The sequence below is a fragment of the Coptis chinensis genome, chromosome 3 (genome assembly GCF_015680905.1).
Source record: "Coptis chinensis isolate HL-2020 chromosome 3, ASM1568090v1, whole genome shotgun sequence".
Classification (NCBI taxonomy): Eukaryota; Viridiplantae; Streptophyta; class Magnoliopsida; order Ranunculales; family Ranunculaceae; genus Coptis; species Coptis chinensis.
In genome coordinates this window covers 17,897,359-17,923,765 of record NC_141458.1, presented here as the reverse complement: position 1 = coordinate 17,923,765, position 26,407 = coordinate 17,897,359, and the positions used below count along the sequence as shown (strand labels likewise).

Here is a 26,407-nt window from a genome sequence, read left to right as displayed (position 1 = left end):
TAATTTATTACATGCAAGGTGTCAACTTTGCACCAATAATTTGTTATCTTTGTCTTGACATGCTCCATGATTGATGACTCATCCATCTTGTAGCCCCACATAGTGGGTCCATGTAGTCCAGTTGGCAGTCCGGTATTTTGGGCGCTTTTTACAACTTCCCCCCTATGCGTAGAGTTCATCGCCTCGATTGTCCGCGAAAGCAGCCTTTTTGTCGTGATTCGAGGCCTGGTTCGAGAGGTAGGAGCTTTGGAAGTTTGATGCTTCAACGGATTTGGGAGAATTCATATATACGCCGCCTCGTGCTTTATTGCAGGTTTAACCAATATTTCCATGTTTACTGCAAATACCTGCAAAAGTATGAAAACACATTTATTTCATAATTATTAAACACATAATGAACCAAATTTATATGTCTCAATGGGGTTTCATAATACACTTTTGGGTGCTTATCAATAGGCATATGTAAGTCGATTGTTATTTTCTAATTTTTAGTACTTGCTTTAAACTTGATTGGCCTTCTTCCTGTTAATAAGACTGAGTTCCCTTTTGTTCTCAGGTACTTACACTTCTAATATTTGGCTTTTGTAGATTATTTATGTGATTGTTGATATGCCAAATAGTTTTTCGCTATAAACATGTTACTTTTTCCTTAGTTGCTATACTCTAGATATCCAACTCATATCCCTATCTCATACCGCAAATTCTACTATCAAGATAGATGACTACAAGAAAGAGTCCCACCATGCTTTCACTTCTAATTGTCAAAAAAAAAAAAAAAATTATAGATATGTTCAAAATTAGAGTCATACTAATACTGGAATTCTAATGAAATAAGAAAACTTTTTTCTTATATATATACAAAACATAATGATCATATCTCCCCACTCCTAACGATATAAAAAACAGGTAAACTTTTGGTTCTCAATTATTATTTTTCTAATATACATGTTGAATCAAATATTACATATCTAATTGAATTGCTCTAAATTTTTTCATTGTATAGAATAGAACATATTGAATTAAGGCTACAGAAAGAGTAACACAAACGGTTAAGGTAAACAAATTTTTATTTTTACATCTACTTCAATTTTATTTATTAGTATTAATAAACATGTTTTATTTAATCAATGAATTCAACATCAAAAATATATGTTATTGCCTTCTATTAGTTTGTGTTCAAGTACTACTAGAGTTATTGTGGTTAGTTAAGGTAAAAAAAACATGCACATAAACTAAAACCTAGGACACCAATGCAAATTGATACAAATAAACTGTTAAGCTAAAAGTTGTGTACCTTAAGCCGAGCATGCAAAGTGAGCAAAATATCATTTAGTAGTGTTGAAGCCCAAACTAGATCAGGATGCTCAGATGCGATTATGGATCCCAATTCATCAAAAGATTCATATAAACTTTGCATCCAACTCCAGTTACTATTCCCATCATGTAGTTAGGCAGCTCTCTACAACAGCAACGCAGCTAAACGCCTTAACATAATAAGAATGGCGTACACAAAGTGAGAGAATCCGTAGTCAAATTTCACCATATAATACGTTATTGTCCCTGAAACAACTGAAATCACGACAAGAAAAGGGAAGGACAAAAGGAAGTTGGATATGGTGAATGCACCAACTCCATAGTATCCACTGAGCCTTTCGCGACTAAAGAACTGTATGAAACAGAAACTTCAAGATTTTAACAAGAGCTACAACCTTTAGAATTTGTCTTAAAACTATTTCGCTACGATAGAATGTTGTAATGTTTTGTCGTCGGTGTCCTAAATGCATTAGGCACACTTAGGGTGTGATGCTTCTATAGCTGGATGCCTCATAAGACGTAAATCATCTTAGTAAATTCTGCTTAATTGAACACAAACTGGGAAACTACGTCAATGTGGGATTTATTCAGTAACTAAAAGTAATTTAGTGGAACCAGGATTACTGTAGTGAATTTTGATTTTTTTCATTCATAAGAAGTGGTCCAGACTAATTCTTGATACAATCTCAAGAGGAGAGGTCTAAAAAATGGGATAAAGAAAGTGAAGAGTGAAGTAAAGATGCCATTAACAGAAGTATTTGACATATACAAGCTACCTATAAGTTTTCAAAACAAATAAGTTGTCTGACAATAACCAGTCTCCTCAAGAAGTATCATGAAGGATTTGTCTGAGCTTGAAGCTTCCAATCTGATTTTCTACACTACGAAAGCAGATTTAGGAGGCAACTTACATGTAATCCATTTTATAAAATTGGGTATGGCTCGAGAGGGTTGAGCATTCTATATCTATAACAGATGGAGCATTTCTCATTGAAACACTAAACTTGGCGGGACTAACTATTTACATTATACAACTATTAAAAGAAAAGATTGTCGAGAAAGACATAAGTAGAGTAAATCCAAAGAACTATGGATAACACACCAAATTTTACCTGACCACTTCTTAGCCTGACTCCAACAACTCACCACTTTTCAACAACAATATTTTCTAGATGAGTTCCTAGAGAGAGCCTACCACCAAAATTTTGAATTCCCCTGACAAGAGAATCAACAACTCCCCCACTTCCATGAAGAAAATACTCGAGTTAACAACCAAGTTTATACCATTCTGCAAACATATCGATAAATGGTGAGACTGGATATCCCAATTGGTTGACAATTTGTAATTGTTCCCGTTTATACTATAAAACATTTTGTTGTCGTTACTATCACATTCCAAATCATTAACTAATTTAATTTTTAAAATGCAGCTCATGGAGTATGAAACCAAACACAATATTTCACTCAAGACAGCGTTGAGAGAAATTCTCATCAAGGAAAAAATCCAGGGAGAACCAGTTTACATATCAAAGATTGAAAACAACCGATACGCTGCAGATGTCATAATAGATTTGCCGATAATGAGAGAAATCTTCAAAAATCCAAATTATCCTATAAGCCAATCATTTCCGGGAACGTATCAAACTAAGAAAGTGGATTGAGAAAATGCGGCTGCAGGAAACGCTATCCGCTTCCTACAGCAGATATACAAATTTGAGGTTTTAGACATCAACCACAAAGAAGTCATTACTAAACGTGAAGAGCTACATGAAGCAAATACTAGAGAAAAACAACTTCATCAAGATATTGAAAACTTGAGAAAAGAAAATGCCTATTTGAAGTCAATAAATGAAGCATTGTTTATAGGAGGACCAAATTGGGATATGGACTACCTAAGCATCCCAAATAATTCATCGGATGAGGATGAGGATTAGCATAGTGTTTTTCAAGCTGAATTCTATATTGGATGAGGATTAGCACAGTGTTAGATACATCAAATTTATGTTTTTGTTTTTTCAATTTGAATTATCTATAGTTCATCATAACTTAATGAAATATTTATTTTAGAACATATACAGAGCCGTTCAGAATTTTCTTTTGATGACATTAAGAACCTGTTTTGGCTTGAATCCACCTAAGGTCATCTGAAACAAAACCTTTTGCTCCTCACGTGTTAGCCTACCCCCATATGTATGACCCCCTAAGTCAGTCTTTGCAATCATAGATACATAATTGCCAGTTTTATGTATGTATTGGTAGCATGACAGTTTTACAGATAATGGAATTAAAAATGCAAACATCTGCAGCAGCAGCACTCGCCCCACTCAACCCAAAACCACTCTCCCACCAAAAATTGCATTAACAGCTACAACAACCCAGCATGAACAAGATCAGAAACAGTTAACCTCCCACCAAAAATCTCATTCACAGCTACAGCTGCAGCAGCAACACTCGCAGACTCGAGACCAAACCACTCTCCAACAAAAAATCTCATTCACAGCTATAGCTGTAGCACCAACACTCACCCCACTCGACCCCAAACCACTATCCCACCAAAAATCTCATTAAGAGCTACAGCTGCAGCAACAGCACTCGCCGCACTCGACCCCAAACCACTCTCCCACCAATAACTCTCCCACCAAAAATCTCATTCACTCCTACAGTTGCAACGGCAGAACTCGCCACACTCGAACCCAAACCACTCCCTAACGGCAACCCTTTCTTAAGTGAAAGCAAGCACTCTCTTCAAACACTGCTAGGTAAATTTGTAAAGGAACACACTCACTCTCTCAAGTATAGATCAAGAGTAAGATCAAATTGAAAGGAAACCTATTGTTAAGGCATATGCATTTTGTTAAGCGGGTTTCAATGGTTACAAATACGTATCCTACAACCACAGAAGTTTAAACTGAGGGGTTGGGGAAAGACATTGCTCGAGCTACACAGTTCAAACAATACTAAGAGGAATCAAAACACAGGAAACGGAAACAGCTCAGTATGAGAAGATATAGCATAGTTATATCATCAGAAAAAAAAATAGGTAACATTCGAAACTGACACCTCACAAACTGTTTCATCAGCTTTTTACCACCTCTCAGAAAAATGATGCTTACAGTTGTCATGAAGATAAGCAATTCCACGAGCTCAACAAGCAGCAACTTTAGACGTGGTTCACCATTCCATAACAGGCCTCCCCTAGCCTGAAAAATGTAAATGACAAAATTAACAGAAAAGCTAAAGATAAAATTCTTCAGAACACATCCACATAATCAGATTGATACATATCTTAACAAGAAGATTGGAGCAATTTAGTTGAAAGGAAGCTGCGTGGGAAAAAGAGATAGCAATTCAAATTTGAATTGAATTTTAGATTCAATACCCGCAATTTGTTCGGCCCAGGCCCAACAGTAATAGTATACTCATGGGTTTCTAAACCCAATAGCTTCTACCTAATTAAAAAAAATATATCTAATTTAAAATAAGGTGATTTAGCTTTAGGACGTCCCAATAATATGGGTATTTGCGTTGGACCCAAAGTTTTACGTTTCTTAGCTTTAGGTAACCCTATCATTAGTTAACGATTCATTTACCAAGTTTGACCATCTATTGTGGTGTGTCTGGTGTTATGCCCTTTCAAAATGCAACAATTACCCCTCACACGTTTTGCACGTGCCCACACCATAAAACTCAAAAACCAAATTTTAAAATACCCGACACGTGTCATAATCCATGCTCCTAATAGAGTGAAGGCTGCAAAAAAGGAGAACCTTGATGTTCCAAAATATCAAAATTTAAGAGATATACAAAACTAAAAACCTACGAAAAGTGAACTTCCAACCACTTAGTAAAACATAATCTATTAACCTAAAAAAAACAATTTAACTACATATATCCAAAAACCAGGTAGCCTATTTTCTTCCTCTTCTCTATTATTTACAATTATTTATTGACTTCATTTTATTATGTATATTGCAGATAATGGCGTATGAAAATTACAGCTTATGTAAAAAAAAATGCTAAAGGAAATTTTAGAAGCAGGACTTAACATTCAACAAGATCCAGTCTACAACACAGAATTAGAGAGCGGACGATTCAAAAGCACTGTGATATTAAAGGTACCAAAAGACTTATTCTTTAACAGTGAAGACATCATAGTTAAAGAAATTGATGGAAGCCCAACATATTACATTTGCAAAAGCAGAGGATTCAAAGTGACTTTTCACGCAATACAATTTATAAAGGATGAATGTGATATAGAAATTGAAGACTTCAATTTCAAAGAACTTATGAAGAAAAGAATAGAAATTGAAGAAAAGCAGAATCAACTCGATATCCTCAAAAATATTATGCTAGATTGTTTGGTTGATGATAAACACAACAAAGATAAAATATATTATCTCGAAGAAAAAATTAAAGGAATGAAAGGCATGTAGAGTTCCATAATAAAGAAAACAAAACCATGAGGATTAGTACTTTAATACCAAAACTTTATTATGTTGGTCACATAGTATTTTTTAATGGCGAGGTTTAACGCTTTTATTTATGAAAGTTTGTAAATATTGAGTCCGTTAATTTTTAGTTTAAATTTATAATATTAGCACACTCGCTTTTCAAATTCGAGTACTTCAAGTTATATTGTGTTCGATATCAAAAAAAATATAAGTCATTTGTCACCTTTGGAGTAGGTATTCGTATCAAAGCATTGTTTCGTTTGCTGACCTTCTAAAAGAAGTGAGTAATTGTAAATAAGTGGATGCACTGAACATTCAACAATGTAAATACTGGACAATGTCTTCTAAATATTAATGAGATAGTGAGTTCCTCCTTCAGTATTCTAATGCCAAATACCAGATGAACTTTTTAAAAAAAAACCCCCATTGGTAGTGCGAAATAATTAGGCAGTCAGCAACATTCTTAGATGTCTAGATTTTTTATAGAATTTGTCTTAAAGCTATTTCGCTACGATAGACTGTTGTAATAGTTTGCTGTGTCAGGTAAATGCATTAGGCACACTTAGGGTGTGATGCTTCTATAGCTGGATGCCTCATAGGACGTAAATCATCTTAGTAAATTCTGCTTAATTGAACACAAACTGGGAAACTACGTCAATGTAGGATTTATTCAGTAACTAAAATTAATTTAGTGGAACCAGGATTACTGTTGTAATTGTTCCCGTTTAAACTATAAAACATTTTGTTATTGTTACTATCACATTCCAAATCATTAACTAATTTAATTTTTAAAATGCAGCTCATGGAGTATGAAACCAAACACAATATTTCACTCAAGACAGCGTTGAAGGAAATTCTCATCAAGGAAAAAATTGAGGGAGAACCAGTTTACATATCAAAAATTGAAAACAACTAATACGCTGCAAATGTCATAATAGATTTGCCGATAATGAGAGAAATCTTCAAAAATCCAAATTATCCTATAAGCCAATCATTTCCGGGGACGTATCAAACTAAGAAAGTGGACTCGAGAAATGCAAACAAGAAACGCTTATCCGCTATCCGCTTTCTAGATATACAAATTTGAGGTTTTAGACGTCAACCACAAAGAAGTCATTACTAAACGTGAAGAGCTACATGAAGCAAATACTAGAGAAAAACAACTTCATCAATATATTGAAAACTTGAGAAAAGAAAATGCCTATTTGAAGTCAATAAATGAAGTACTACTTATAGGAGGACCAAATTGGGAAATGGACTACCTAAGCATCCCAAATAATTCATCAGAATTGGATGAGGATTAGTGTAGTATTAGATCAATCAAATTTATTTTTTTAGTTGTTTTCAAGCTAAATTCTATATTGGATGAAGATTAGCACAGTGTTAGATCCATCAGATTAATGTTTTTGTTTTTTTTCGATTTGAATTATCTATAGTTCATCATAACTTAATGAAATATTTATTTTTCTTTACATTTGCATTTACTTTTACAAAAAAATAAAGTTTTACATTTATTATACAGATGAAGGCAAACAACCGACTACCAATAATCACGGCAGACATGTACACAAGTTTAGATGATACTACTGACAACTCAATGGTTATAGAAAAAAATATCAGAGCTATCACAATCACAAAAACCACTGAAATTGTAATGGATTTCAATGCTGATGAAGAAATTGCAAAATGTATTGAAAAAAATGGAATTGCCTCAAGGAATGAAGGATTTGTCAACCGAGTATTCAAGATCAAACTCGAGAAATTTATGATGAATTTACGCAACAACCAATATTTTGAAAAAGGTAAATCAATACGTTTTACATTTACTGATTGTTAAAAATTAACAAATTAATGTTAGAGATAAAAATGATATATAAATATATATATATATATATATATATATATATATATATATATATATATATATATATATATATATATATATATACAACTATCTGGGATAAATTTAGACCAAGAAGACTTCCAAGAGCAAATATTTTTTTTATTTTTACAGGCGTAGAAAAGAAAAAAATATGCCAACAACGAGGAAAACAAGGCGGGACACACACACCTAACTCAGAAAGCAACTTAAAGAACATTTGAATTAGAAAAAACGAACAAGTTTTCTATATCAACAACACATAAACCATGAGAGCGTGGCAGGAATAGCACTATAAATAAAAGTTTACTATTTATGAACATTAGTCACTATTGAAACTATTTGAACATATTGCATTTCGTTAAAATCGCACCTGAAATGAATTACATTGCGTTTATTTATACAAGTAGCTTATGTATACAGGATTTGGTGTTTTCACCGTCCTCATTAAAACCTTGACTAAACGACATAACAAGCTACCCATTATGTAAACAAAATTTGATCATCCATTAGGAAAGACTTAGACAGAAGAAAAGAAAATGAAGCATATCCAACCTCTCTAAGAAATGTATATCAAGCTAGACATTTACCTCATCATTCCTGTTAAAGATGCGACCTAAAGAGAAACCACGGACATTACTGGAAGAAGGGTTGTCCATCTGCAAAACAGTAGACGGATCATTTCAAAGAAACCAGTGCCAGGAAACAAGAAAACGAGCATAGTTGTTGATACTTACCACATATAGCAACCACTCATCAGCTCTAAAGGCCCTGTGAAACCACATCCTGGAAAAAAATTTAAAAAAATTAAGAAAAAAAAAATTCTTCAACTGTGGATTTGGGGATGAAGCTGGAGGCGTAATACATTTCACGCAAAAATAAAATAAAACCTTGGTTATCAGGGAGAACAAATGATAGTATGGTTGCACCATAGTTGGTGACATTGATAGAGATATCACCCTTCTTTAGCTCATAAATTCAAACTTTTTTCTTTGCCTCGGTAAGATTAGAAAATGTTTAATTTGAATAGAAGTTGCCGATACAAATACCCGCTTAAAATATGTCTTTTCAAATTTGTTGGGCCTAGGCCCAATAATACATGGAGAAGTTTGAAAAAAAATAAAACTAATTTAAGATAAGTTTGAAAAAAAAAAAAAAAAAAAAAGATAAAAAAAAAAAAAAAAAAAAAAACTAACTTAAGATATATATACAAATCATGCCTTATCTCCTATATATATAAAAAAAAAAAAAAAAAAAAAAAAACTAATTTAAGATATATACAAATCATACCTTATCTCCTATATATATGTACAAAAAAAACAATTGCACTACACGTATCCAAAAACCAGGTAGCCTACTTTTTTCCTCTTCTCCATTATATACAATTCTTTTCTGAGTTCATTTCATATTGATTGTTATTTTATTTTTTTTATTATATTAAAGAGTATTGGATAAATAATTTATAAATTTTATTATGTATATTGCAGATAATGGCATTATGAAAATTACAGCTTATAAAAAAAAAAAATTGCTAAAGGAAATTCTAGAAGCGGGACTTAACGTTCAACAAGATCCGGTCTACAAACACGTAATTGGAGAACGGACGATTCAAAAAGCAATTGTAACATTAAAGGTACCAAAAGACTTATTCTTTAACAATGAAGACGTCGTAGCTAAAGAAATTGATGGAAGCACTACATATTCTGTTTCAAAAGCAGAGGATTCAGCAGCTTTTCACGCAATACAGTTTATAAAGGATGAACGTGATATAGAAATTGAAGACTTCAATTTCAAAGAACTTATGAAGAAAAGAAAAGAGGTTGAAGAGAAACAGAATCAACTCGACGTTCTCAGAAATATTATGCTAGATTGTTTGGTTGATGATAAACACAACAAAGATAAAATATATTGTCTCGAAAAAAAAATTAAAGAAATGAAAGACATTGAGAAAAGCCAAAACAAGGGCAAAAGCAACAAAGAGAAAAAAAACAATTTCAGAATAAAAAAAAAAAAAAACCATGAGGATTAGTACTCTTCTTTGGTATCATTCACTGCAGGTGATACTTCGTGATACTTCAGCAAATGTGAGATTGTTAACAATACATTAGTACATAACTTGGTTTGGTTTGGCGTTTTTTTATTTTATTTTTATTTTTTATTGAGTATGATGTGAAAGTTAGTCACATAAATGTTTAGCCATCAACTGGAATTACATCACAGAATTTTCTGCAAAAATAATCTCTCGCAGCTATTACCAATTTTACCAACTCCAGCAACAATGAAATTCAATGAATTTCGAGTTTTGACAGTAAGTTCAACATAGAATCTCTTATCCGAATATATGTAGCACTTAGTGCATGCATACAGGGGGTACTAAACTGCTGAAAATAGAACCATTGTTGATCATATACCTTGCACTAAGACTTGAACTTCACACATCATGCAATAGCAGATAGCAAATATGAACGGGTATACTACATATAACTGACATCATATAACTGCCAGTATGATCTTCAAGACTTCAACCTTATATAATAACTTCCGTACCGAGCTCATCCTTCCAAAATCTTTCAACCTATATAAAAAAATGGTCTGGGATCTGAAGGGATAACTTTTTGAAAATAATAACAACCATTGCTCACATTCTTTTTAGTGATGTTTTATCAATCAAATTCAGAATCATTATAGAAGAAAATATGCCTAGAAGATACATATAAGAATAAATGCAAAGCTAGAACAATCCGCGGAACAATTTTTGCAGCACGCCAATAAATAGTGGGGAAGAATACTCCAAGAAGTAGAAGTCTGCCAATCACTGACAGATCATCACCTTTCCTGCTATGCACGTTCAGCAGCTCCTCAAAACTAATAGACTAACTATGTCAGGCTCTCAAAAATTGTTGTGTACAAAACCCATATTCACAGCACTACCACACCCGATAACATTTTCAACTTCTGCAGGGACTCGGTGAGAAGCTCACTCACTTCATTTCTAGGAAATACACTAGCCAAACCTTCAGCTAATGGCGAGAACATGAGCATGCAGTTAGAAGCCAAGGTAACATTGTGTTGTATTTCCGATATATGATGGTATATGTAACTATGAAGCACTTTGAATCTGTGGACACTTAATAATTCGATTACAATCATTTGGAGAAATTGTTCCACTTTTCTTGAATGATAACCACAAACTAGCCTGTTCAATTTGTTGCATTAAAATAGAAAATAACTCTTGGTATTACAACAATAATTCATCACACACAACTTTTGCCAATTACTATATCAGCCTTGCATCTTCTACATAACAACAATTCATATTCAGCACATTTAATTTACCCAAAATAGAATAGATGAGTCTTTGATTCCGTGATGAACTAAAGGAACTTAATTACTATCATAAGTGAAAATTCCACAATATCATGTAAATACAAAACTATATTGTAACACTTAAACTTGATAATTGATTTATATACACATGAATAGAAGACTATACACTATCCGGACTCATCTTCATGTACTTCAGAACACCCAAGTCCCCAACATGTACAACTCATCCTACTTTGTCTCTTAAGTATCTTAAGTTGTGGTTGGAGGTGTAAGGAACGATGAAGGAAGAACTTCTACAATTCCACCCAAACAAACTTCAGACGTCAGAACTTCCTCTTTTTTTTGTTGTAAGGACATAAATAATAGATCCTGTACACGTGGTCTTCCAATAACAAGTCAAATAAACAATATAAAAAAAAAAAAAAAAATTGAAAATAAGTAGAGACAAAACCAATATCTTATAGACAAGTGTTTACAATTTGCCTTATTTTCAAAGCAGTAATGTTACACCAACCAACTATTTAACATTTTGAACTACTATTTATATCTACTGATGTGTCAAAAGTCCTAATCATTGATTTACATAGAAACATGTATCCGCGTGTATTGTAGTGCAAACCAACATTATCCAAATAGTCAGTTGCAATAGTATGTTTAAAAAGTAAGTCCATGTAACACTACTCCTTTAAAAAAAATGCATTGGGTTTTTATTTTAAACATCTGCGCGTGTCGTTTGAGACAAAACTCTCAAGTTTTTAGCTAGACGATATGGCGTATTGGGAGGTGTGGGAGGTGTATTGGGCTATTAGTATTGAGCAATGGTGTACGAGCTTAGGGTCATCTTGGTTTCCTTCATTGGAAATGCTCATTTCCTTAATAACATCACGAAAGAAAAACATCTTCTGTTGTATCATTTAAAAAAACATTGACAAACTCAACCACAATTAAATGGGTTAATAGACTTTATTATGGGCTATGTCTAAGATGCACTATAGCCCTAAGAAGTGCACTATAGACCTAAGCGATAAAATTGGATTGTATGTGGTCAATTTAGTTCGTATTACAGATTACCAAATGGGCTTATCACTTAACTCCACATTTGTATACAACCCATATTTTAATATAGTTTCGAAGTAATATTTTTTATACATAAAAATCATATAAAAATGGGCCCCGTTAAAGGAACTTAATTACTATCATAAGTGAAAATTCCACAATATCATGTAAATACAAAACTATATTGTAACACTTAAACTTGATAATTGATTTATATACACATGAATAGAAGACTATAGGCTATCCGGACTCATCTTCATGTAGTTCAGAACACCCAAGTCCCCAACACACACATGTACAACTCATCCTACTTTGTCTCTTAAGTATCTTAACCAATTGGACTAAAACAAAATTTAACTAAAACAACTTACCCATCCATGGCGTCTACGGTAGTAGATAAGTATGAATACAGTGAATATGAAACTAAAATAGCAGAGAGCGAGGACTATGAGTTTAGGGGAAATGGGTTTGTGGTTAGAGGTGTAAGGAACGATGAAGGAAGAAATTCTATAATTCCACCCAAACAAACTTCAAACGTTAGAACTTCCTCTTTTTTTTTGTTGTAAGGACATAAATAATAGATCCTGTACACGTGGTCTTCCAATAACAAGTCACATAAACGAAATAAACCAAAAAAAAAAAAAAAATTGAAAATAAGTAGAGACAAAACCAATATAACATAGCCCATTTCAAAGTTTATAGACAAGTGTTTACAATTTCCCTTATTTTCAAAGCAGTAATGTTACACCAACCAACTTATTTAACATTTTGAACTACTATTTATATCTACTGATGTGTCAAAAGTCCTAATCATTGATTTACATAGAGACATGTATCCGCATGTATTGTAATGCAAACCAACATTATCCAAATAGTCAGTTGCAATAGTATGTTTAAAAAGTAAGCCCATGTAACACTACTCCTTTCAAAAAAAAAAATGCATTGGGTTTTTATTTTAAAATAAACAATGAGACCAAAACAATTTTATGAACAACTCAATGTTTAGACACCTACAGGATTCGACTTCCGCTCCACCAATATCACTCAAAGTATTTCTAACCTTGGAGCAACAATGCTGAAGCATAGATTGACCCCTCCACCAGATGAGATTTACAGTCTTCATGGAAAACCTTCAAGAACATTCTTGGCCTGTATCAAACTTGGGGCTATTGTACAATGTAGGGAACTATTGCTCCAAGTTTATGATCAGTATCAGTTTGGTGATGACGATGATGATGTCCAGTCAAGGATCTCCATATCGTGATACACTCTGCACCATGACTATAATTCTTTATTTTTTTTTTGCTGGGTAAGTTTAATTGTATTAAAAAAATAAAGCACAAAAGGTGTTTAGGGAGGCAACATGCTGCACTCTCTAAGGTCAAACTCAATCTATCAAGCTATTACTTCCATTTATTACGATGGAGAAAAATACATTTTTTATTTGGAATCTGTAGAATGTTTGGAAAGGGCCTTCCCATTTGTGAATCCAGTTGGTTTGCCTTCTATCATTGGCTGCGAGGGTTGTACCAACCTTTGCTAAATATGATATTTCCTTCCACGAAGATAGTGGTTATCTTGAGTTCTTTGGGTGGGGGTTATTCATTTTTTATTGTATAATATAATGTTGGAGTGGAATATGGTGTGACTGTTGCCTACTGTATTTGAACGTTAGAATATGTCCAATGACATTTGTATTGTGTAGTGAAGAAATGTCAATCAGTTGCCAAAGGAAAATTATAAAGGAAAATTATACATGGTGTGACACTATGACACTTCAAATGTAACACAAGCCAATGAGAGAAGACAACACGTTTTATTATGTATTTATTGCTTCTCACAGAAATTATTTTTCTCCTTTTCATAAGCTCTTGGAATCAGCGGAAGTGGTTAGAGAGATGGGCACATGCACAAAAGCCTGAGAGTAGCCCAGGACGTTAGAAAGAAGAAGAAAAAATAAGCAACGCCTTTGAAGAGTAAACTGAAGTTCGGTGGGCGACATTTGGTATAGTAGATTTGAAGCAGAATGTAACAAAAGCAGCACCATAACTTGAGTCTGAAGACGAGTTACGATGGTGATAACTTTAAATTTCATGCAAGCCATCAATCCTACTCCTCGAAGATAGATGTTATGCACAAGCCTTCAGTAGGTGATGTGGATTTCAAAAAAACACAAAATGTCTCTCCAACAGTTGATACAAGTCGAATGGAGATGCAACTCGAGGCCACTTCTCAAACATTACCCCGCCATGGGAAGGAGACTTTCTGATAGATGCAACATGGAGATGCAACATGGAGTTAATAATACTTAGTAGCAAATTTTGTTACTAAGTATGAGAACACAACATTAATTAATAGTAGAAAAATAAACAACTACTCAAGGACACCAGCAGATAAACCAGCCACATCAATACTTTGACAGATTTAAATCTTCGTGTAGTCATCCCCAGCGTAAATTCTTTAGAAATCAATCAAAAGATAAAAATCTATAAATATCCCACCAACAACCTATAAATTTTAACATTGAATTTCTTTTCCGTGACAGATGAAAAACCTTACTTTACACATTACGTGTGCATCAGCAAGCTTATCATGAACTTGGCAACGAACTAACAATAGAAAATTAGGAAACTATAAATATGAGAGCGAGTTCAAGTGATATTTGGAAAAATAAAAGTGCATTTATGAGCGACTGAATTTACTTCGTTGCTAAAGTCAACTGAAAATAGATAATCGAGAGATAGGTTAACCCATTTGCTTTCTTAAAAAAAATAAGAGTGAGAATACACGTGTGGAAATTAGAGATACAAGTGGTAAAAGTCCAAATCTTCATCCGTAGCAGAATCAGCTGAAAGCCTGAAACAAGAGACACATTGGCATCCAAAGAAGCAAGGGTGAGCTAAAACCCTGCATTCCATAATGGCATAAAAATAAGACTCTAAGGGTTTTCGGGTTTAGCATCCAAACAAAGACACAACCCGTATTCTTTTCTATTTCTGGTTAGTATTTTGTTTTTTCGAAATCAAAGGAGCAGCCAAAAGGGCACCTATTTGCATCTGAAAAGCGGTAGAGTCCTCCCCTTACTTTCGGGTTAGGAAAAGACTAAGTATACTAATGAGCTAAGAATTAAGCCAACATTTATCATAAAACCCATTAAAAAAATGAAAATTAAAAGACAGCCCAAAATTTGGATATCTTAATATACTATAAGGACTATTGATAAAAATAAAAAAAAAATAAAAAATAAAAAATAAAAAATAAATAAATTAGTGTAACAAATTATTGGCGCTAGGAACTTCAATCAATTAATTTACTTTCCGAGTTTCAATATAGTTTGGAAGTAAGATTTATTATACATAATAAAGCAAATGAAAATAATTATATAAAAACGGGCCCCGTTCGTTGAACGGGTCCAAAAATCTAGTATCTACCAATGTGTATTACAAATTTACAATGCAAATGCAACGGCTGATGTTGCAAGAAGAATAAAACTTGTTTGAGTAAGCTTCATGGTATGATTAGTCAAAAAAGCTCAAAATAGCAATGTGGAACTCTCAAATCTCAATAGGGCGTACATGAGTACTTCAAAGTTCAAACATCTCAAATCACTTATCACTACAACTTGTTGAAAACAAATCGGAATATACTCTGTTTAACTACCATTAAACTTATCGGTAATGCTATTACATAAATATAGCATTTGCAAAAAGACAACTATCCCAACAATTCCATGTAAGAAAGTTTTACAAATTTCTCTCTTACATCTTCAGGGAAAATTCTCAGACCATTTGCTATGTTTATTATTTCTATAGCCCAAATTCAAATGAATAAGATAACATGTGGAACAGTGGATGTGCTCTTTCAATTAGAGTCAAATCGTAGCGTGAATAAGACACCATAAGTGTATTCTTCCAATTGATGGTATTGTTGGAATCTTCATGTGTATTTCAAATACTTGTGTGTTGTTTAGTCCCACATTGGTGAACCACCACTAGGAAGTGAGGTATATGAGGTGAACCTCTAACATAAGGGTGTGCCCTTAGGGTACAAAGGCTTTTGTGTTAGGAGGGAGGACTCACCCAAAGCCACACACGCGCCCGCACCGAACCGAGTCGTGACGTGGGCTTGGGCTGTTTGTCTAGTGGGTAGTGGATTACCAATTGCCTAAACTTGGTTTTGCTTTTGCAACAAGTTTCTAAGCTAGAGTTCTACTTGATTTGGTTTTGTGAAACCGAATTAGAGAGGTGTCCTTCTCCATCTATGATTCGATCATACCTCTATATAAACACGGTTGGTTCATAAGAGAGATCAATTCTACGTAAGAGAGAGAGAGATGAAGAGAACTCGTGTATCGCTTCTATATTGAGAGAGAAGATGTAAGTCTTTGCCTCCATACACACCAAATAAAAAGAGGATCGCCCTTCTCTCCACCATACACCTAAAGCAGTTAAGTCTTCAATTACTTAAATCTCCTTCTTCAATTGATGGGAGGGAAGACATCGTAACTGTTAGTTCTTGTCTTCTAATCTGCATGCTCGCACCACTTATATGTGCTGCACTACCTATGTGTGGATCTCAGCAAGAGAGGGAACAGCAGCAACACCCTCATGAATACAAAAGAGATGCTTTCTAACAAATAACAATTAGAAATGAGCAGCCTGGCGTTTTCTCAATTCTGAAACTAAAGAGCCCTACAAAATGACTAAATATTTTCTTGCTTTGTAGTTGGATCCCAAAGTTTTGGTGTGCACAAAAAAACACTTGAGCGGACTCACGAGTCTTGCAAGTTTCATACTAAGAAACTGTACGTATCATGTGACCTTACAGGCAGAATTCTGAAATCAAGTCATACTGCATACACTAAAACTACTCCTCCACCAGAACAGCAACAGAATTGTGAGCAAAATCATTAAGACGTAAATAATAATCCTCAGGCCATCATCTCTTTAACCAACCATTCTAAAATGGGGTATGAGAAGTAGAGTACCATTACTGATGGCAGTGCAAACAAAAAGGTTAGCAATAGATACACAACCAATATGGCAGCACTAGCTGGAATTACATACAAAACGACCAACAAGAACATTACCACCATGGGAAACTTGGCTGTTAGGTGCAACAACAGTCCCAACAATTTGCGCAGTGGGTCACAAATTCTCCAGCCTCCAAGGAGATGGTTCTCTGCGTGTCTGGAAATTGTTGCACTTTGAAAAGGTTCGTCAAGGTATTCTCTTGATGAAGCAATAGACGTGCTTTGACGAACTAATGGGATAACTGGTGGTTGATAAGATTCTGATTTGCTGAAAGAAGTTGGGCGGCTTTTGGTCCTATTCCCATTTGCACTTTCCACCAACCAGAGGAGCAGGAAATTCTTACTAGGAAACCTTATCCTACCTTTCCAGACTAACCTCAAGGACAAGAGTTGGCACCAGGGACATGATATTAAGAGGGGAAGTTGGACTGGAAGTGTTGGGAGTCTGACCTCAGCCCATCGAAGCGCGAGGACACAAGTCTTACATAGGCTGTGTCCACACCAGAAGATGTGGGGTACATTTTCCACAAGATTGAAAGACTCCCAACAAATTGGACATTCAAGCAACTCTTCTTCTCTTTTTAGACTCATATTTTCCTTCTCTCGGCGTAGCCTGGTGAACGTAATGTTCAATCTTTACGCTTGAATATTAATTGAGTCAAACAGAGGCCGCAGAATAAAGTTCAACTTATCCATGATAACCATCAGAAGGCAACAATATTGTGTTAGCGCTCCTGCTCAAAATTTTGTGCTATTGAGTTTTGAATCTTCAGCAAAGGAAGTCCTCGTTTTCACTCTTTTAAGAAGAATCTGCAAGAAAAGCAATAAAACTAAGTCTTTAACATGAAAATATGACCAAGCTAAGGAGCTCGACAGAGATACGGGTGACAATTCTTAAAGTTGAATTTACACTATCTAATTTGCATCCTAAAAGAAGAAACCAACTAGTGGCTTTCCAGATTAACAAAATGAAATAAATAATAAAAACGTAGCCAATATAAATCAACACATTAACATTCTTTTGGAACTTAAATCAACATTTTATTGAAAACAGTAAAGGAAGATCGCTTAGATTTTATGGACAGTGATGCTTAAACATAAAAAGTGCGAGCTAGCTTCACAAAGCATAAGATATGGTTCGGAGTTCAGAAAATACTAGCAATACAATTTCTGTCATATTTACATATTTCTAATAAGCTAGAGACACCCATTTGCATAAGAAGTCCGTTGGGACTTGGGAAACATATACTACACATTGCACATTTACACAATCTCAGTAGCCAGTGGAGTACTCAATTCACGGAAACTTTACTGTAGTTTCTTGCACCCAGCAGAATATTGTTAAACATAATGTAAGCCTAGAACGTCTGCGTAAGACAATGTTTCTATCACATATCTACAATCAGACTTTAAGAATCCTAAAACAAATATGTGTCGCATCCATTAGATTGTCTACCTTAACAATTCGATCATGTGCCAGAAGATTAGAAACCATTTTGGTCCTTATTAGAACTTCCAAACACTCAGGGTTTCCATAAATCCATAACGAAGTTCAGGGTAACGAAAATGTTTATGTGAGAGGACGAATTCAGTGGTTCATTTGCATTACGAATTTTGTTACTCTGACGTCCATACAACTAAATGTGCCTCAATATGGCACTCCGAATGTCTCTAGTTCAGTTCATTCCTACTAGCAACAACATGCAAATTTTTGAAGAAATATAAATCTGACCAGAAAACAAGTGCAACTCCCTATAAAGGAAGAGGAACACTTGAATTCATCGTTAAATCATCCTTATTTTAAGAATAAATTTGATTTGTAAACCACAGCATATTAAACACATAGATAAGTCTAATTGCAAGAGAAACAAAATCAAATATCATAGTTAAGCAATGAGTGTTGTGAATGCACACTCACCAGTGAAGAAAGAAGCCTCGGTAGTTTGTTTTTAGAGCAATATCTATATTTCTATCTGCAAACACTGAGCGATCCTCAAACTTTAGTAATGATTCAAAGTGTACGTAGGACAGCTGTGCTACAAAATCTGGTATATCCAACAGTGCTGCGTGGAAAGCTGTGGATAAAAAGAGGATGAGTATCTATCCCGACTGATCTGTTTTTGATGTTTTCAACAAGTTATAGATGGATATGGATATGGGCCTAACACAAAACTCGGTCACTAAAGTATGAGACTATGAGCTTTCCCAAATCCCAAGTACAAAGGCTGAAATTAGTTAGTGGTCTGTGCAGTACTGCAGTGTACAATGCACTCATCCCATAGGGCATAGAGTGACTTGGTAGATGATATTTGTCATATATTATCATGTAAAAAAAATAATACATGTCATATATCATCTATTCACTGTATTGTATTGGATGAATGTATCAATTTTCTGTGTCACTGTAGAATTATTAGTGTGCACTGTGATGCAAGCATTACAACTGTTCAAGAAGAATTGTGTTTGTGTGAGAATTATTAGTGTGCACTGTGATGCAAGCATTACAACTGTTCAAGAAGAATTGTGTTTGTGTGAGAATTATTAGTGTGCAGTGTGATGCAAGCATTACAACTGTTCAAGAAGAATTGTGTTTGTGTGAGTGAGTCTACTTGCTCAATTGAGTTAAAATACTTGACTTGTTTGCTTGTGTGACCCCCTTGAGTAGGGCCGACCCTGGGTGAATGTAGTGGCTTTGCATAGCCCCCAATATAAACCAAAACAAAATGCCCCGTTAAACTCGAAAAAACCCACTATAGTGTTAAAAACCCACACAAAATGAAAAAAAAGAAAAGAAAAGAAAAACCTCATTTTGTGGACCTTACATTGGGCTCTAAGGAGAGAGCCTTTCCAAGTTTTTCAAGTGCCAATACCGGCGCTTTAAAAAGTGAGCCTTATTTAGGAATCAGTCCAGGAAACACATTTGCCTCTACCTTCTTCTTTTTTTGGATAAACACATTTGCCTCTACCTTAAACTAGGTCTGACGCGCGTATAAAACCGTAGTGAATGAAATTTCTCTTCACTATAAAAATGAAGAAACGAAAGTGTAAATTGGCGTAAATTGTGAGTCTGGTGTCTGACTGTATATGGGCTTCTTTCTTGGACTGGGCTGGACTGGGCTGGGCTGAGGTTGGGTTCTAACTTCAGCCTCATGGGTCGTGACATGTTAGCTCGTTGGTCGTGATAAACATGTTAGCTTCTTCTGCAAATCCCAGATGACATGTAATTGGCAACTTAACTGTGAAGGACCTTAATTTCAGAAAATATACGAGAACCTGCAGAATGTTTTTCACAAGTATTTAGAGGTTAGAGAAATTAAATCAAGCATCGCTGAGTTCATGTATCAGTACATGATCAACTAACAAAGAATTGATAAAAGACCATTCCAGGACGAAGGATACTGAGGACTGGATTGCAATTTGCATGTGGTAAGCTCCGGGCCGGTTGAATATTTTTCGACATATTGCTTTAATCAAGTAAGATTATTAGATGTGTTCACTATTTTTAACCAACAACAAGGCCTTCGTATTTTTCTATCTTTATTTCCTTTGTTTATTCTGTTTTCGGCCATGCAATAGGTTTACATAAAGGAGACATAATGTGATAAATTGTCAGTGCGCATCAGAAAATCAAGCAAATAAGATCGACAGATCTATGGATTTTGTAATACATTGAGTCAGTCCAGAGTGGGGAAGCAGCTTGGTAAGATGCACTCTCCTATCAAACGTCCCTTGTGACATTTACGCAGTTTTTGTCCATTTTCACCTGATCACCAACCCACCCAACAAGATCTGATACTCCTTGCCTTGGTGTTGGGTGGTCAGTTAGGATATATCTCATTTCACTATCTCCCATCAAAGGCCTGAATTCCTGCAGTCCATATGTGTGCCTGTGTATGAGGTTTGTGATTTTCTTCTTCGTTTTTTTTTTTTTTTTTTTTTTTAAGTTCAGGTTGATGATTAAATATAATTACCAGAATCGAAAATAAGGCTATTTTTTTAGCACAATCTTAAAATTGGGTTCTTATGAGGGGCATAAGATGCCGATTAAGAAAAGGGTGACCAAAATATGGGTTCCCCATAAGAGTATAAGATGCATTCTGACAATATAATGTGTAATGGAGATCATTGTTTAGTAGATCTAGACTCGTACCCATAGAAAATATTTCTCTACATGTAAACAATCGACCTAGTATTCAGGGCTCTTGTCCTATATACTTAAATAATAAATATACTTTGGTCTCATTTGACAGACTATGCATGGTATCCAATGTAGAGTGCATTTATGATTTATCCTTAGAAACAAAAGGAACTTGCAGTCGGTGAAAGGCAATACACGCTCATATACTATTGATGCTGGTAACATATTTTGGTTATTCAAGCCATGAACACCCAGTCGACACTCTGAAGCTCGTAGGATCTAAAGAGAGTACGTTATGAGATATATAGGACATGTTAGCTTTGATAATTGGTCTTTAAACTTTGACCACCATGATTGTGTTCCATGTCCTAGCACGTGAGTGCCCATCATTTGGTTTTATTCTTTAAATTTTATAAGCTCCAATGGTTTGATAATATTATGTCCCAGAATGCACTGCTTTAATAAGAAGTGTTAGGATAATGATAATGTTCGTCCATGAGAAAAAAATAATTAATTGTAAAATAAAAATAAAAAAATGTTGCGTTTGAAAGGTTTTTTAATGCAACGTTTTTAAAGACTATATCTAAGCTTAGAACTTTAGAAGTGCATTCTTAAGATTACTGACTAATTGGAACTCCCTTTTCGCAAATTGAAAGTACTATACGGACAAATGTATGGCTTATTTCTGAAAGACGCTCAAAACAGAAGTTAATCAGTGGATTAGTAAGTAATAACTGGTATAAATCAATAAAACTTTCTAGACAGTGTGATTCTTGTGCGTTAATTTTCTAAGCTCATCGATCTATCAAGTTCTTCCAGTTGACGTATTAATAAATTCTTTAAGCTTTGGTGTTCTCCCTTAAAGATATGATGTACTTTTAGAAGTTAAAACAAAATTCCCCTTGCCCATCGATTTAAGTAAATGTAATGACTAGATTTCGTAATTAGTCTTACAATTTCGGATAATGGGATTGAGTTGTAGATTTGACTGAGCTCGTGATGATGTACTTTTAGAAGTTACAACAAGATTCTCTTTGCACATCGATCTAAGTACATGTAAATACTAGATTTCATAATTAGTCTTACAACTTCGGATAATGGGATTGAGTTGTGGATTTGACTGAGCTCGCGATAGACGCGAGCTACTTACGTATCCAGTTCTCCGATAAACTTGAATCAAGTTTGACGTAGTTCCTATTATATTGATTAGTCATTTGAATAGAAAAATGGATTGATCGTGGAGAATAAACAATTCTCTTCCCGAGTGGAGAAGGTCCTTCTAGATGATGTCTCATCCTGATTTTATAGCCCCTCCACTTAATGTGGTCTTGAATGAGCTTTAATGCAGATACAATAAAGTGCATGGTTGTTGTTATATAATTGTTAGAACGTCTGTCTTTCCATTTTCGAGTGTTACAAGACTTGGTTGTGGTCTTGGTATAAGCCACCTGGCCGGTTGCGGTCATGATATGAGCGTCCTGGTAGGTCTTGATATAGTGACGAGTTGTGCTGGACACGTGTATAATATACGTTGGTTGTGTATATTAGTCTCTCATACTAAATGTTATATTTCATCTAACTGTACAGGTGTTGTCTACATATCCAGTTTCCTGATGAACTGAAATCAAGTCGAATGTAATTCATTATTTAAATTCGAGTGATAAGAGTGATCGATGGTAAACGGAGAAGAAACCTGGAATCTCCTCTTTGTTTAGAGAGTGGAGAGGAAATATATAGAATTTCTCCCTCCTTTGGTGCTCCATGAATTGAATTTGGTGCTCTATTCATTGATGATCTTTAATACATATATTCATGTTCATTTTATAACTATTTGGTATAATTCATAACTCTTGAGATGAGTAATTGTAATTATCTAATAAGTTAGTCTCAAAATTTGCCAATATATTGAAGACAATATATGTCCCTACAGTACTCAACTGAGAGATACATACAACTGCACTGCTTTCCATAAACTTCCCGTGTCACACGACCAAATTCATTTAAAAATGGCCCCAAAATAAGTAGAAATGCTGACACTGAAAAGAACTCACAGTACTACAACTTTATAATGGGTATATGTCAATTTTCTACCTTTTTTTATCAGAATATACAGCAAAAGTACAACCTGAACCGCTATAATCTTCCACATAATATATGCTGCGCCAGTATCGTTTGTAAATCAATCCGTAGAGATGTAGGCTAGGCGGCTAGTTAACTACCATTTCTATCATATCAAATTAAGTAAAGTTCGCATATCTGTATGACTGTATATTGAACTATGGAGTATTTTTCGGACACAGAAATGAGTCTCTGTTATCTAGGCGTACAATGGACTTTAAATTGTCCTATACTGACTATTTTTTTTTTATTGGGGTCGTAACTGCCTATTCAATCCATTGCACAACATGAAACATGCAATGCTGTACGTACAGACTATAGAGATGGCATTAAGGACAGTCATTGGTGTAACTGTGAACCATGAAGACCACAGGGACGCCAATGCTCGCGATTCAACCCAATTCATTGCACCATAGTACAAATACATGAAACATGCAATGCTGTACCAGGGTACAGACTACAGAGATAGCATTAAGGACAGTCATTGGTGTAACTGTGAACCGTGAAGACCATAGGGACGCCAATGCTCTAAACGGGATTCAACCCACATCAATTGTACAGGCAACAAAAAAGATCAATGTGATATTGTGCTAGTTTTATTAATAAAAATTGACGTTTTGTATCATAAATTGGTTGTTTTTATCAATTTAGGCCGAAAACTTTTTTTTATTTTAGCAAATTGGGCTATGACCTTTATTTTTTTTTATCAGTTTGGGCTATCGTTACTATTCTGTTACTTCACATGCTTATGTGTTGTGGCGGATATATATGTGTCCGACCAAATACTCACATGTCACTTTTGAAGTACACACCTAATCACCGGTGATGTGGCATTGAAATTTCACACACATTGCACATGTTTTGAATTTTGAGGCATAACTCACAGTTAGTAGATAGAATCCCAAATTCATACAGAAATCCCTAATTTCCAAATTCTTAAATTAAAAAACCTAATTAAACCCCAATTCCCAAATTTTCAAATCAAGCAACTAATTAAGCATCGGTATTTGTCTCCATTGAAGTGCTAGAATATTATTAGTTCTCGCAAAAGCCTCGAAACTAGTAAATTATTTTTTTCTCATTTTTATTTCTCGAATCATGATGTCTTTGTCTAATCACATTTTGTCTTCGAGAAGACTTATGAGATAATAAAAGAGATGGGGTTTGTTTAAGAGACAAATTAAGGAGATAGGGTTATTTCATCATGTTAACAAATCCAAAATAGATAAATGGGGAGATGACGATTTACTAAATAATAGCAAGAAATCAAGAAATTTTCATGTGCTTGAATTGTAAATGAAAATTTTCACGTGCAACAAGTGTGATGTTGTTTGTCACGTAATGCTTACATAACCGTGCCACATCAGATTTTGTTAGCTGTCTATTTAAATATCGACACGTCATCTTCCGTTAGCACACATTCTAACGGAACTACACCGGTGGTCCAAACTGATAAAAAAAAAAAAAAACTCATAACCCAATTTGCTAAAAAAAACAAAAAAAAAAAAACATAACCTAAATTAATAAAAACATCAAAGTTCATAGTACAGAATGTCCATTTTTTCTAAAATAATTGTAATAATGGTGATGGCTTTACTTTCAAAGATTGAACTGAAAATATTTTATGGTTAATGGATCACTATTGAATATTAAATTATTAATCACCTTGTGGTGGGATAATTGATTTAACAAATTATTGTTTCATTTTTTAAAAATAATCATCTCAAGTCTATATACAGCTTGCACTATATCAAAATTTTAAGGCATCTCATGCGAATAAAAGGTTTAGCAGTCTTGAGCAATTTTTTAGAAATTGAATTGAATGGACGAACAAGAGTACACGATGATTACTGATAATAACCGCGTATTTGAATGTTTGGAATTGGATATCGAATGCTGATTTTGTGTGGAGAGATAATAGCAGTGAAATAAGACAGATTTAGGCATTTAGCTGATAAGGAGCACTCATGAAAAAGAAATTTCAAAAATACAAAAGGATTGAAAAAGAAAGATATAGTGACAGAGCTGAGAGAGAACATCTATGTATGATTTCCAGTCCCATTTTGAAGGCTCATGAATAAAGTTACAGCTTGGTATGTTACAATCATCCAGCCTATTTTGGGACCAATACCCTACTTCATGATATTAAGATTAGGGGGAAAACAATGTTATTAAGCTGATTAACACTAAACAAGCATTATAAGTACGTAAATCATAATCTCAAAGTGTCTACATTGATCTTTTTTTTTCCCCGCTAAAGTACATTGATCATCAATCTCTAGTTCTCTACTTCCAATACATAATGCTAGGGCAACGCGATTCAGTCTTGCGCAAATCAACAGTCAATGGATTAATCTGCTGCATACATATCAAACGTATATATTAGTTTATAGATTCCTATAATTAACTTGTCTAATCTAATTCTAAACTAATGAATGGAAAATGGATCCCGCAGTCATCCATGCATCATCATCTTAGCCTTGAAGGTTTGAACTTCAAGGTGATCTCTTGGTCACGATTGATATATCCTCCCAATATAGTGAGTCTCGAATGTCGATGGTGGTACCCCACATGTTCTTCATGTCTCCTAAGAATGAGTAGATTAATGTATTATCCTTAACATAATTTAGTTGTAAGTAAAACATGCCTCATGGGATTATTGGAATGCCTTAGCGTTAAATTTCCTCAAATTTAATTTGTAGTATATAAGAGACTGAGATACAATATAGATAATAAGATACATTGAACTTCACATCTAAGGAACATGTATTTTGGACTGTATATTATTGCTACAAATGGCCATGCATATTTTGGCCTTTTAGCCATGCCAATTTAAAAAAGAAGTGATAAAATGACTCAAGTACAAACGTTCACTTTCCCTTGAGATCTTAACATTACACTGTCTTGTTCCCTTGGATTATTCTTAACTGTTTGTGCAGTGATGGTTAATCTTCATTAAATTTGGGTAGTTTGAGAAAGGATTTCACTATATGTATAGAGATTCATGCAAAGTAGGTAAAAGTAAGACTTTCCACCCAGTCAATTTGTTCGTTGGCTAAGGCTAAGGTAGGTGTGAGAAGGTAGCTTGATTC

At 34.4% G+C, this 26,407-nt stretch overlaps 1 protein-coding gene and 1 long non-coding RNA gene across 3 annotated transcripts; one reads left to right on the top strand and one right to left on the bottom strand.

Moving 5' to 3' along the window:
- Positions 1-16,907: 16,907 nt before the first annotated feature.
- On the bottom strand, positions 16,908-17,796 carry LOC147508366 (uncharacterized). Its single transcript, XM_086599131.1, has one exon. The coding sequence runs from the start codon at positions 17,648-17,650 to the stop codon at positions 16,958-16,960; it is 693 nt and encodes a 230-aa protein (XP_086455257.1). The 5' UTR covers positions 17,651-17,796; the 3' UTR covers positions 16,908-16,957.
- Positions 17,797-20,154: 2,358 nt separating this feature from the next.
- LOC147508365 (uncharacterized) lies at positions 20,155-23,100 on the top strand. Of its 2 annotated transcripts, XR_015216352.1 has the most exons (3): positions 20,156-20,485; positions 20,636-20,957; positions 22,785-23,100. It is a non-coding gene; the product is annotated as an uncharacterized LOC147508365 (long non-coding RNA). The 2 variants fall into 2 exon arrangements; XR_015216351.1 differs by lacking the exon at positions 20,636-20,957 and having other exon boundaries at positions 20,155-20,485.
- Positions 23,101-26,407: the final 3,307 nt, after the last annotated feature.

Coding starts and splice junctions, on each gene's coding strand:
- LOC147508366 (XM_086599131.1), bottom strand. CDS start 17,650: ATGAGTCTAAAAAGAGAAGAAGAGTTGCTTGAATGTCCAATTTGTTGG.